A 13,967-nucleotide genomic window follows, 5' to 3' on the forward strand; every position below is an offset into this window, starting at 1 on the left:
TTGATGCTGCCCTAGGCCTGAACCCCCCAGCCACCTCCTTCGCATTGCCATCCTTACAGCTCAGCAACTAGATATATTGTGCTATTGATGTCATGCTAGCCACCACAGTCCTCCACGGTGTAAATGGGCCAGTTGAGGAGATCAGAGAGTTATTTTGTAACCAGTTCCTATAGCAACAGAGCACCAAAATAACCAATAAGCCAGAATACGCCCCTGGTGGCTAGCCTTTTATGCAGATACAGACCGAAGTGTGCGTCTAATGTATGGCCTTATTTAGTATGCAGATTTTGATAGTCATTTATATATATGTGTTTAGATATCTGCATTTGATTACAAACAAATATACAAGCTTATTAAGGGATTTTTTTCTTTTAACGTTTAGCCTTATAAAGTTAGAAATCTGAAAAAGTTTGGGTGTAACAAGCATCCTCAAAATTGGTGAACCAGTTAACATCTTCCCTGAGTAGCTTTTAGATATATAACAAAATATATAGACAATGGAGGAATGGATATAACTAATGGGAAAAATATTAAACTTACGATAAATTTCCAGAACAACAGTGGCCTCCTGTGTGTGTCCCATGGAGTCTGTAGCTTGACATCGATATATCCCTGCGTCATCCACATTCGCATTATATATGGTTAGCCATGATCGAATGCCTTCTCGCTGAACCACTACCCTCTGACTTGACATGATTTTCTCTCCTTGTGGGTTAAACCAATCTATGGACTCTGGATCTCCAATAACTGCAAAAAAAGGAATTTTCATGCATTAACAAAATATTGGAATTTACATAGTTACATAGTTATATAGGCTGAAAAAAGACATGCGTCCATCAAGTTCAGCCTTTCCTATATCTGTTAATTTGTTGCTGTTGATCCAATTTGCCAATTTGTACCAAAAAAGTCCAATTGGAAAAGCAGATGTATGTAATCCAATTTGAGAAGATTGATAGTGATGCAATAATTAAACCATATGTCATCTTGAGTAGAACTTGAGTGATACTAAATAGATTCCCTTTCTCCCTAACATAAGAATAATGGAGACGACCCCTTTTCACATAACTTTAGTATCATTAAGTGCTAACTACTAATAGCTTGTGATTTGTATTTTTAACCAGTTTTATTATTTAGGGACATTAAGTTTGAAAGAAAAAGATTGTTTTTGCTAAGGCATGCTGTGGTAAATGGTACCAGAACTAGCATAACATTTAGTTCCCTGCTAGCCGGCTATAATAAGATATAGGGTAATAAGGTATAGAAAAATCATTTTAATCTCTAAATACCATTAATTTATGTAATAATTTACTGAACTGCAAATTGCACGCAAGAGCAGATTATAGATATATTTCCTTGTGATAAAGGGGTCTTTCTAGTAAAACATTTTCCATGAACCAATATCAATTAAAACCAGTTCTGAAGTCACATCTCAACACATAAATACAATTAAAACAATGCACTTCCATGTAATTATTAAATCAGATTTAATTTTGTTTGCAATTAGCAACCGTGCAATGTAAAGTTAATTTAACATTTTACCAATTGATTTTTTAAGTAGTAAAATTATTGTATATATATATATATATATATATATATATATATATATATATATACCGTAATACCGTATATATATATATATATATATATATATATTATAATTATAATATATATAATATATATAATATGCATTATATATATTATAATTATATATATAATTATAATATATATAATGCATATTATATATAATATATATTATACTTATTATAATAATAAGGTCTTATTATTAATAACTCAGATTAAAGTTTTTAATGAGACTGACATCTAACACACCTACCTGTGTCAGTGCATAACAGAAATTTTGATCTAGCTTGCCCTGAAAGTTTTCTCACCTTTGTATAAATTTAGATTTTCATTTTAAAAGTGAAAATTGAATAATTGAAAAAATGGTACATTACGTTTTGGAATGATGTATTTGACAATATGTTTCAAATGGTGTCAAAGATTATTAAAAATGTACTAAAAATAATTTAGATCTGCAGTGTATTTTTCACACTTGATTTAAAACTTTACATTTATGAACATTCTAATATAAGTTTTACTTTATTTTATGGAAAATAGGATAATGCATAGGGATTTGTTAAACGATTGCTTAAGATTTCTGGATTGGTTTAATAACACTAAAATAAGAATAACTTAACTTGAGTATAATTAAAAATAGTTCGCCAGAAGTAGTTCTAAAAAACACTTCCAGGTCTCTGGTTCAGTTTCTTCTTTCTCTGAGCGGAGAGTGGTGTGTGGCCATACTCAATGCTCACATTCTGCCAACTCCCTTCGGGGTCACCATTAGAGGGTACAACCATTACAGTTGTAAGGGGGCCCTGCTGTCCCGGGGGGCCACTCGGGGAGACAAAGACACTAATTAAAAGGGGCTGGATGAAGAGCCCTGGGTAAAAGGTGAAGGAGGTCCCAGCCAATCAGAAGAGTCTTCTCTAGTCTCCTGAGAGTTCAGAAGCCTTCACTGATTGGCTGAATCGCTCCACATGGAGCTCAGCATAAGCTGCAGCCAACACCAGGTAAAAACTCACTATGTGTGTGTTTCTATGACTGTGTCTGTCTGTCTGAGACTGCTCATGAGTCAGTCAATTGCCCGTGACTGCTCATGTCTGGTAATGAAGGGGGTTAATTGACTGAAAAATATTTTACACTGATATCATTTTTTCTCAATTTCCTAGAATATAATTGTTATGATTTAGCGGAATATTTGCTAAAGACACTAAGTACAGAAGGAAAATCATGTAAATCCCGAGGTTAGAGCTGAATTTGAGAGGAACATGCATCTTCAGAGGTTGGCAATCATGTTCTACCATGTTCTACTCAGTCAAGCAAGCCGGGGGTTTTGCTAAGGCAACTATTGATCCTGAAAAGTTTTATTAAAATAAAAATGCTTTGCAACATTTGTACATTTACCAGAACAAACATAAATGACATATGAGGACAAGTTATTTTAGAAGCCGTTACAGTAGCAAATCTAAACACTGTAATTATTTATTAATTTATTTAACTTGCGACTTGGACTAAAAAAAGGTACTCCTAGCACAAACCTCAGACATGTATACAAATTCTTTTAAAAAAATGTGCATTTACATATAAACAAAATAAAAGGAATAATACCCACCTGTGCATGTGAAATATTTTGATTGGCCGACACTTATTTCTACTTTGCTCAGGGATATAGTCACTTGCAACAGAGCTGGAAAAACAAATATATATATACAAAAAACATTAATACAGTATGAGACCAAAGAGTAATTTTTATTTATTATGAAAATGTACTCTTGAAGTGAGAAAATGTAGCCTTATATGTCAGTTAAATTATTTTATTTGTTGCAAAAATAACTTTTTTAGCTTTATTTTTTTCATTACAACATGGCAATAAATTAAACTGTAAAGTCTATTTACAATAGAAATTAAAATAATAAAGCAGATTCTATGAGTATATTGTCCCTACTACTACTATCACAGACTACTGGACACACTACTAAATGACCCAAACACAAAATGCGCGCCCATTCCAAGCTGGGGGTCACATTATGCCTCTTAAAATGCTTGTGTGAAACAATACTGGAGCAGGCTAGAGGTGAGTATTTCGCGCATGCATGCCGCAAGTAGGAGATGCACTAAAAATTCAGAGGATTCTGCTGAATATCTTTACGCTACAAATGGCATGTGGCGGCTGGAAGATACCTTTAATACGGTCTGATAAAGTAAAACAACCAGTTTATTTAAAATACTTTTTTCATCGGAGAGTGAGAGGTTTAAAAGCAACTTGTGTTGTATTGTGACATCAATTACAGATGTCTGAAATCGATCAGCAAAAAGTACTTAGAAAGATAACAGTGTCTGGGAAACTGTTCACGAAATGATTCTGTATTTTCCAAATTGATTTTCATGTCACTTGCTTAATATTCTTGCTTTGGTGAGTAGTCCCTTTACATTGTTTTTGTTCCTTGCTCTTGGTTTTTCTGTGCGCTCCAAGGAACACATCTCATCACCCGCTACTATTTGTAACTAGTAAACCTAAAAAAAAATATTGATGAAGGAGTTGATAAAATAGGGTTATTTTTTTATAAACATATCTATTGATATTGTGCTTACAACATCAAGCATGTGTTCTAGACTTCGAAACCTTTTTAGGGTTACTCCAGTTGACCAGGGCCGGCGCTACCTATAGTTAAGGTAGACGCCGGCTTAGGGCGCCGATCTATGCGGGGCACCCCCCACGTGGAGATCCACTGGAGGTGCAGGGTCGGGTGGGGAGATCATGAATCATGATGATCATGAACATTGCCTTGCGTGGCCTTGCAGGGCGAGCTGCATCGAAGATAGGCTGAGGTCTGTAAGTGTCTGACTGCCTGGGCATGTATGTACGTTAGTGTCTGCCTGCCTGGGTATGCTAATGTCTGCCTGGGTATTTAGTAGACTTGTGCATTCGTATTCGGGCAAATCTGAAAACGAACACGAAGGGTACGTTTTCGTTGTTCAGACTGAATTCCCGAACATAAGAACATGGCCGCGGCAAAACTTAGGCGAAGACACACAACACGAAGAATCTTCGTGTTCGTTTTCGTTTAGTAATCTCCCTGGTCCTTTCCTAATCTAGGCTACTTTATCTACGCAGCATCGCAGGGGTTAACGGGGGCGGAAATCTGTAGGTTCGCCATCAGGAGTTAAAGGGCCGTGCGAGCGACTCTATTGGTCGCCTGCAGGGGCCTCCTCTGGCATCAACCAATTGGAGGCCCCTGCAGGCGACCAATATGTTAGTGTATGTCTGCATGGCTATGCAATAGATAAAGAGACAGAGGAGAGATACAACATTGAGATAATAAGAAGGGGAGAAAAAGCAGAGAGGGAGAGAGAAAATGGAGAGATAAAGAGAAATGGCAGGAGATCTGGGTGCTGGGGCCAGTCCTATGTGCGCAATCTGGGTGCACGTTGAATCAATTAATTAATCAATTGCTTGAAAACTGTTTCACTGTCGGGACTGTGAATCATATTTAATTTTTTGTAACTTAATTATTTATAAACCTGCTGATGAAATTATCTTTTTGATTATCTTTTTTGTGCAATATATTTGACGTAAAGTACATATTTATTCACCAAAAAAGTACGCATCAGTTTTTTTATCTATGCAATCAGGTTTGGTAATCTCATTTGGTTGAGTGTCTGGAGTTTTTTGTGAACTAATAAATGTAATTATTCTGATGGGACATCCGCTCAGGTCCCGCAATGCAATCTGCTGTCAGTTTTCTGGCAGTGCTGAGCTATACGCTGACTAAAGTGCATAAGACCATTGCTGTTCATTTAAATGTGTTTTGGGGTCTACCCCCTGTGTGTTTTATCTGGGCAGATGACTGGGAATTAAATGAAACATTATAATATTCCTAATTTTACTGGCTATGCAACCTCTAGGGCACATATGAGGCCATGGATTAATTATTCTGGACAATTGCAGGTTTAAATAGCTCCAATTTAAGACCATTTAATATAGTTCAACTTGTATATATATGTAGCTTAACCTGTATGTGAATTAATGGGCTCGATGCAGTAACACAGGTGCATTATTCTATGGGAAGTCACTTGTTTCATTAATGAGTTGGTATATTAAATTCAGTTTAAATATAATTTTTTCACAGTGTGCACTATGCCGGGGTAAAGCAACCTTCTTTGCTCACATCTTTGAAACTTGGAAGCAACTAATAAAGTGGGGATTTATATTACACAGAAAAAAACAGTTAAATTGATTTATAGCGAATAGGCTATTGATGTATAGATATATAAAACACTCTGTGTAAGGGGAAGAGGCAATAACGAGAGGCCACCTATTGCAGCAAGAGGACTAGCAGTTCCAGTTAAAGTACATGTGAAGCTTTGGAAAGCACTACATGCAGAGTTGATGAGCTTCGAGCATGTTGATGCCATAAGCATAAACTGTATTCCATTTTGTGAAAGAAGAGTATTTTGGATATGCATTTTACTGGTTAATCTTTATGGTCATCACTTAGAGACAGAGGACATAATATTAGATCACCTATAGCATCACAATATTCCCAGCTAATACACAGGAGATACAACTGTTGAATAACAGCCTAATCTTACTGCTTTCATTGCAGAGTTTTGCTGTCTGAGAGCTGATTGAAACAATGTAACAAGTGTTCAGATGAGCCCTAGTTTTATTGTAAGAGACTGCATGCCTGAATGGCAATGTCAGTGCTAGTGCTGGTAGATACAGGAATGATCTCTCAGCAGGAGAGAGACTCTGCTGGGTATGAAAAGACCCAGTTGGGTTCTTTGATAACCCACCTATTGCTTTTCACATCAGGAAAGCAAAGCTGCACAGTTCTGTCTCCTGATCGCTATGAGATTGGCAAGCAAGGAGATTACAGAACAAACATGGGAAAAGAAAGTTCCCCTTTTCAACAAAATAAGGGGAAATGAAAAAAAGTAAAATAGTTATAAAAAGAATATAAAAAAAACAATCCATTTACACCCTGCAGATGTCCTAATATGTCCACAAAAGTTGTTATGGGTCACCCTTAGGATATTTTGTATGTATTTTTGCAAAACGAGGAAGATTTCCTGTCTGAAGACTGGTTGCCAGGCTGTGCTGTGAGGAGAAGAGGGTCTGTGCAAACTCTGCTGGAATCTCTGATCAATTTTTCCTGCTGGGTGTGATCAGTAATCCGATGTAACCCTGCTTCCTGATCACAGTGCGATCAGTACAGAGAAAATCAGAGGGAGGATCACATTCTATCCAGTAGACCATCTAGGATGCTACTGAAACCAAATAGCATTGCTTTACTACCTTGAGTATTAATTTAGCTAAAAATTATGAATTACAAAATGGGTACATTTGTTACGTTAAACTTAACAGCCTGATGCTGTATAGAATTCAAACCAAAGAAATAGTTTGTGGCAGATAAAACCCATACAAAAATCAAATTTTAACTAGTAAGGCCTTAAATAATCGTTAACCCTTGCAATTATGTTAAAAAAAAAATGTATGTCTCCCATGCACAATTAAATCCCCTCAATGTCTAAACGTCTTTGGCATCCACCACTAGCTCCATTAATTAATATTTTAAATCTCTGATATTCTAATTTCAGACTATGATCTCTTTTTGTGTTTATTTGTTTAATTCCTTTAAAAATTATGTTTCCATCTCTCTATCTATATTCTACCCAGGGTCGGAACGGGATGACTAAGTGGCCCTTTGAAGCCAGCGGCTGCACAATGACATACGCATGTGCTTTAATATACTCACAGCGTGTGGCTGGCTGTGTCCCGCTGTACACTGCAGGACCCCATCTGCCCGTAAAGCGGGGCCTGCATCTACCCATAGGTTCTATATGTTGTCTATATTTAAATTATATATATATATATATATATATTATAAAATATATTATATATTTGTCGTTACATGCTATTTTTATTGGTAAAATAACTTTAACCCCTTAAGGACAATGGGCGGTCCCTAAACCCATTGAAAACAATGTATTTTGAGCCCGTACATGTACGGGCTTTGTCATTAAGGGGTTAAAACTTATGATGGTTTGTTATAAGATCTATTTCACAGATTCATTCAACAAACTGCAGAACCTGCCCTTTTCTTTGTTATAAATCAGCCTGTCAGAATGCATTCACTATACGTGTCCAAAAACAATTCATATTTGTAGATCTTTGCAAATGAAAGTCATATCATTTTATACTTTGGAATATTATTTTTTTGTTTCTTTCATCCTGAATAATAAAATAAGATTACGCACTGCATTTTGCAGCAAATAAATCAATAGGCTACACCAATGGAACTTGTAATGGTTGTACTTAAATATTTCCTATACCCGTTATGATGAGCCTGTCAATCAAGATTCGCACCATCTGCAAATAAACCTCTCTGCACAAAAAAATGAGGAAGCATGATTGAAATCTATCTTTCCAAAGACTCTGTGCTGCTTGGAAATATGTCCCTTGTTGAATACTTCACAGAATAGAATCCCTTTTTATCGTCGCACAGATGTCTTTTCTTCTGACATGGCTATCCAGCTTACCATTAAATTTGCAATTTGTCTAGCACTGTGTGCAAGTAACCAGCTTAATCCTTAGATTGTACCACCAGAGGTGCTTATCCATAAACTAAAGCCCTAAAAACAAACACAGATCTATCATTTTATCGGCAGTTTAAAATACTAAAACAAAATGAGCAAATTATGCAAATAAAATGTTATTAAGGGTTTTCAAGAGAAGCAAGTCATAATACATATACAAATTAACAGTTTCACCAGCACAGAGTATAAACATATAACAGTTATGACAAACCCTGTTAGCTGAGGGCCATAAGTGTTACTTGTAGGCATCTTATGCACTAGGGCAATAGGGCCCAGGAACACCAATCTGAAACAAACTGTGCAAGGGCACAAATCAAACACCCCAAAAGAAAATCATAAAAAGCTCCCAATTGGAGCCCTCCCTGGCTAATAATTATCTGGCCCAGGCTGGACAACCCAGCTAATCACTTCACTTCCCCACCATACCCAGCTAAGCCAGGCTCTGGCAGCACAGAAAAACATCCTCTCCCCACAACAGTCTCTGATTGTCAGGCTCCACGGGGTTTTCATTCCCAGCACCTGTGCCTGATAAAGGTTTCATCAATGTCCTGGATTGGATACTAAAAACTTGACTTGGTCATCCAGTCTGTTGGAGCATTGACCTACCATGCTCTCCAAATGCTCCACTCCAGGGACAAATATACAAGATTCGTACATCATCTGTGCGCAAAACAACATCTCCCTGGATCAATCCCCATTCCTACCACCTCAAGCATTTATGTAATTATGGAAATCTTTTCCCATTGCTGATCTAATAATGGCTTGCCCAACATTTCCTCCAATCTGCCCATGACAGCAAAAGGGGTGGTATAAGAGTTGGCCAAAAGGAGCCAATATATTAAGGAAATATCTCTCCTTGGCAACAATTCATATTGGCAAAGGTGTTTCAACTCTGTGACCCATGTCGGATTAGTTTATGCTTACCGGGTAACGCTGATATATAATGTACTAGTTGCAGATATGTGTATAGATGCAGCCCAATGGGTGCAGATGAGGGCAAAAGTTGCCTTAAGAGGAGGACCCTGAAGCTCCCTGTCAAGCAAGGATATAAAAAGGATATAACTTCACTCCAACAATAAATGAAATGCTTTTAAGGGAATAGACCTTTAAGTGGCTCAAAATATTTAAAACTAAGCAGCCTTATTGCTCCCTGGCTTGCCTGAAATGTATAATAGATGCAAGATAATAAAAAAGCAATGTCCTTAATTAATAAATGAGAGTCTTACTATTTTTGCCATATCCACTAAAATGGCAGTCCTCTAATGTAATATATTTGCATTTTTTTGAGAATAACTGCAGTGCTTACTTAGTCAACACATGCACTAAAATAACAATCCCAGATTAAAAGAAACGCATTACCTACTGGTCAATGTTGACATTCATAGCATGTCCGCAGACTTAATAGGTGCAAAATGTCCTGTAAAATGTTTGAAAATCCAATATTTTTATATCTGTACACACCTACATACTAAAAAAATGTTTTTTTTAAGTATAATTGAGCATTCTCATTGACAAGTACGCAAACTTTGGAAATGATTATAGTAGTTGTCATAATAAAAACTCTTTTTTCAGGCACTTCAATCTTTGAAACAAACCCAAATTTGCCTTTTTTGTTCTTCTAGCCTACTATTGGAGTTATTGTAGAAACGGTGACAGTGAATTTAGCATAAGAGTTTCATAGAATATAAAGTATTATTTAAAAGTTACATCGAAATATTTAAGGTAAATGTTATTTAAATATTAAAGTTTAATAGTAAACCACATTTAACATAACATAGATTAATTACACATTCACATGGTGGCAAATTTAATATGTTTTATCTCTACACGTAAACCATGTCAGTAAACTCATATTACATACACAATCATAAACACAAAAGGGATACCAACACTGAAAACATAAATGTTTATTGCTTGGATAATCAAAAAATCACAATTACTTAATCTGCTGCAATGCTAAAGCGAGTGAAAAAATGTTCAAATTAGGGAAAACATTTAACATAAAATTTAACATTGATAAATGCAAAGTCATGCATGTATATTTATAATGAATAATATAAATGTTGTAACAAGTGAAGATCAGTCTTTTTTTTATCCTTGTGTTCTGAGGAGATTGTATTTCCCTTAAATATTATGGGAATTATCAATCCAATTTATACTGTACAGAAATGTCTAGGGCAATGCTGTATGCAGTATACAGCGGCGTTCTATTTACCCATCTGATTTCCAATAAAGAACTAACTTCTTTTGAAAGAGTTCACAGTCTCAAACAGAAGTGCTTCATTTTGGTTTTATGTAAGCTAACCTTAGAAAAGGTTATTGACTCTTCCTCTTTGCCTGGCAAAATATGGATGATTTACACCCTCCATCACCACTAATAATAGGGGTTAGACATTAATATATGCCCCTGTGATGGCGTTTGGTACCTAGATCTTATTTGAACTATATTACTTATCACGTACTTAGACTGACTTGGTATTCATACAGGAAGAATGTATTAAAGAGTATAATGGGTGTAATTTGTGATATCTAAAAAGAAGCAAATTGTCTTGAAAAGCTACAAAATTACTTAACATATCTGGTTGAAGATGGAGTAGTATCTGATAAAGTATGGGGTTTTTTTGAATTTGGAAAGAAAATGCAACTCGAGAATGTAATCTAAAGAGCGTTTATACCACTGACAGGCATGTTTCTTCAATTTCCTTCGGCACAGCTTGTAACGCATCATGATTGTTTTGTTGAGTGACATTATACATTACAATGCCATCACTGAAATGGATAACATTAGGAAAGTGTTACATTATCTGCCGCATAAAATCTTTGCAGTCTCAAACTTTGCATTGTACAGAAACTGTGATGGCACAAAGGTAGTATTACTGTCTCATCCATAAAATTCTCACAGTATACTTTGTGGAGCCATAGCTTTCAGTCTCATCCAAAGCATTAAGACGGGATGCAGTGATTCAATACCCACACAACAGGGGTTACTTTTGGGGTATAGAGATGCAGTTTCATTTAAACTGCAAATCCAAACGGCTTTCTCCGTTTCTGTGTAATATAACGGATTATATGTGCTATGTGTACACACACTGACGTATGTTTTAAGGATAGTCCTACAGGAAAATAGTTTGGAAGCTTCAATTTGAGAACAATTGGATGTCCGGAAATGGCTTTAAATTACATGACATTCTCAGTGAGTTAAGATGCAATGCAGGCGCACTCATTCAGCTCCTTGGTAAGCAATATGGCCATGAAAAATAAGATCACCAAAGGAATCACCAAACTTGGGGTGCTTTAACGCAATGGCGGGATAAGTAATATATAGTCAGGGCCGGCCCTAAAATTGCCCCAGGCGGCACTTTTGAAGGGGCGGCACTTTGCCCCAAGCGCTTTTTTTTTTTTTAAGTGGAGGAGAGAGAGGGGCGCCGAGTGGTTTTCGCTTACGCGCTCGGCGCTCCTCTCTCTCCTCTGCAAGCCCTCTAGCTCGGTCTTGGTGCCGGCTTGTAATGCTGAGCGCCGGAAGTGACGTCAATTTCCGGTGCTTAGCATTACAAGCCGGCACCGTGGCAGAGCAGGGAGACTCGCCGCAGGACTGTTTCAAGGTAAGTACAAAGGGGGGGGGATAGGGTAGATAATAGGGAGGGAGGGTAGATAATGGCGTCGGCGAAGTTTAAAATGCCGCCCCCCCCCCGGTGTCGGCAGAGGGGGGCGGCATTTTAAACTTCGCCCAGGCAGCATTATGTCTTGGACCGGCCCAGTCATATATTGTGAGAAGGAATTTTCAATATTTATGCCTAAAATAGGCGCTTCTAAATAGTATTTGCCAGGTGTGCGCTCATCTCTTTGTTGTGTGTGCTTGTTGGGCATTTCAGCAGCACCCTGGCATCTGAATGTGTATGCTTTTTAGGGTCTGCTTGCTTTCCTGTATTTTTTTAGCACAAATTTGAGATTAACTGGTTTAATAAACAAGAAAAAAAATAACTATTACGTTGAAAGAATGCAAAATCATTTTAGTAAAGCCCAGTGATGAAATATGAGACTATACAAGGGTCTGCAGTATAAGGGTCCATTGCAAGGATGGGGGCACCATAATATTTTTGCATGATTAGTCAAGTTACTTTGCATGAATTAAGTGATAATGCTTAAAGATATATATAGTTCTAGCGCAATTGTAGGTGTAAATACAAGAGGAAAATATTATGGTACGAGGCTTATCCACTTCCAGATTAATTGTAGACATTGTTATTAAGAAAAAAATATATGATGTATCTTAATCAATTCCTTCTTAAATTTAGAACAATACAAAAATAGAATTTCAACATACTAAAGCAAAAGAGCAATATTAAAACTTGAGACACAACATGGTTCAAAACACAGAGCCACTCTGAACTACTGTTGATTTCTTCTTAAGTCAGATAAGGGCTGGGTAAATCAGAAATAGTTTAGTGATTAAAAAGACCCGATCATACATCCATGCACCATACCTACTACAGAGCCTCAGATGTCACTCCCGGTATAGTTATCAACACCTCCAACAGCGAAATCGCAACTGAACAGCAGAAACAGGAAATTACAAAAAAAGCCTTGAGACTTCTATTTTATCGGATCGAGTACAGATAAAATCTATAAAGTCAATTAAAGCGGAGAGGAAGTATAAATCCTAGCACATTTCACACTTTTTACTAGGAAAGGCTTAAGAATTGTGATAGATTGTAGATCGGATTAAGTAGAAATCATTCATTCTTGTTTCCTGAGCTCACATTCAATCGAAAGCTATTGGAATAAAACAGAAGGGTTTATTTGGCACAGTTTGCCTAACATATTGCATGGAGTGATGAATATGGTAATTCTTAATATTTTATAGAAATACATACTATTTTGTTTTTTTTACGTTAAATGCCTAGCATGCATGGAATAGTAATTTACAGTCGTGAGAAAAAGAAAATCCACCCTCTTTGAATTCTATGGTTTTACATTTCAGGAGATAATAACAATCATCTGTTCCTTAGCAGGTCTAAAAATTAGGTAAATACAACAAGACATGACATATTACATCGTGTCATGATGTATTCAACAAAAATGAAGCCAAAATTCAGAGGGCATATGTGAAAAACTAAGTACACCCTTACTGCTTCCGTAGGAATTAAGTTTGGAACGTAAAGATGTTACATATTTCTTGTTAATTGAATGCTTTTCATTTTATAGCAAATATCTCTATTGGACCTTACCCTGTATTAATTAACTATATGTGTTTTTTTTAACTATAGTTGTTGTCTATACCGATGACTATTTTTACATTTTATCCTCAGAAGAAAGAGCCAATTTAGTAAAAACCGATACCTTTAATGGGTAACTGAAGTATAGTAATAGATTATAAGCTTTTGAGGCTAAGTCTCGTCTTCATGCATATCATAATATTACATACTGTATGTATTTATGTGTGTGTACATATGGAGGTATAATATGCCTTAATATGAACCTCAAAAGCTTGCAATCTATCATATTTCAGTTAGCCTATAAAGGAATTATCTCTACCAATTTTATTTTTACCTCTAATGTCAAACTGGTGTCTGGAATGTACACATTGTGTTCCCCTTCTTCTAACCTGGACTACTAACTCGGTTAAAAGGATTCTTTAAAATTGCCAATTAAACTGCTTAAAAATAGATTCCTGATCAAAAGCTGTAACAATGAATGTTAACAGATCTGGGTATGTTTTATTAACAGGGATTTAGAGCAACAAGAACATTCCTTTAGACTTAAATAAGGAAGTCTTATCTAAAGCAAGAGTAAGGTCTTTATGG

At 36.3% G+C, this 13,967-nt stretch overlaps 1 protein-coding gene across 3 annotated transcripts in view; it reads right to left on the reverse strand.

The window, feature by feature from the left end:
* NCAM2 (neural cell adhesion molecule 2) overlaps nucleotides 1-13,967 on the reverse strand; it is a 120,758-nt gene that overhangs the window by 57,204 nt on the left and 49,587 nt on the right. For all 3 annotated transcript variants that reach the window (XM_053456844.1, XM_053456845.1, XM_053456846.1), the window contains exons 2-3: nucleotides 3,176-3,250; nucleotides 541-747 (exon numbers count right to left, since the gene is read on the reverse strand). In XM_053456844.1, coding sequence (XP_053312819.1) covers nucleotides 541-747; nucleotides 3,176-3,250 — 282 coding nt within the window. The remainder of the gene's footprint in view (nucleotides 1-540; nucleotides 748-3,175; nucleotides 3,251-13,967) is intronic.

The sequence above is a fragment of the Spea bombifrons genome, chromosome 2 (assembly GCF_027358695.1).
Source record: "Spea bombifrons isolate aSpeBom1 chromosome 2, aSpeBom1.2.pri, whole genome shotgun sequence".
In the NCBI taxonomy this organism is placed as follows: domain Eukaryota; kingdom Metazoa; phylum Chordata; class Amphibia; order Anura; family Pelobatidae; genus Spea; species Spea bombifrons.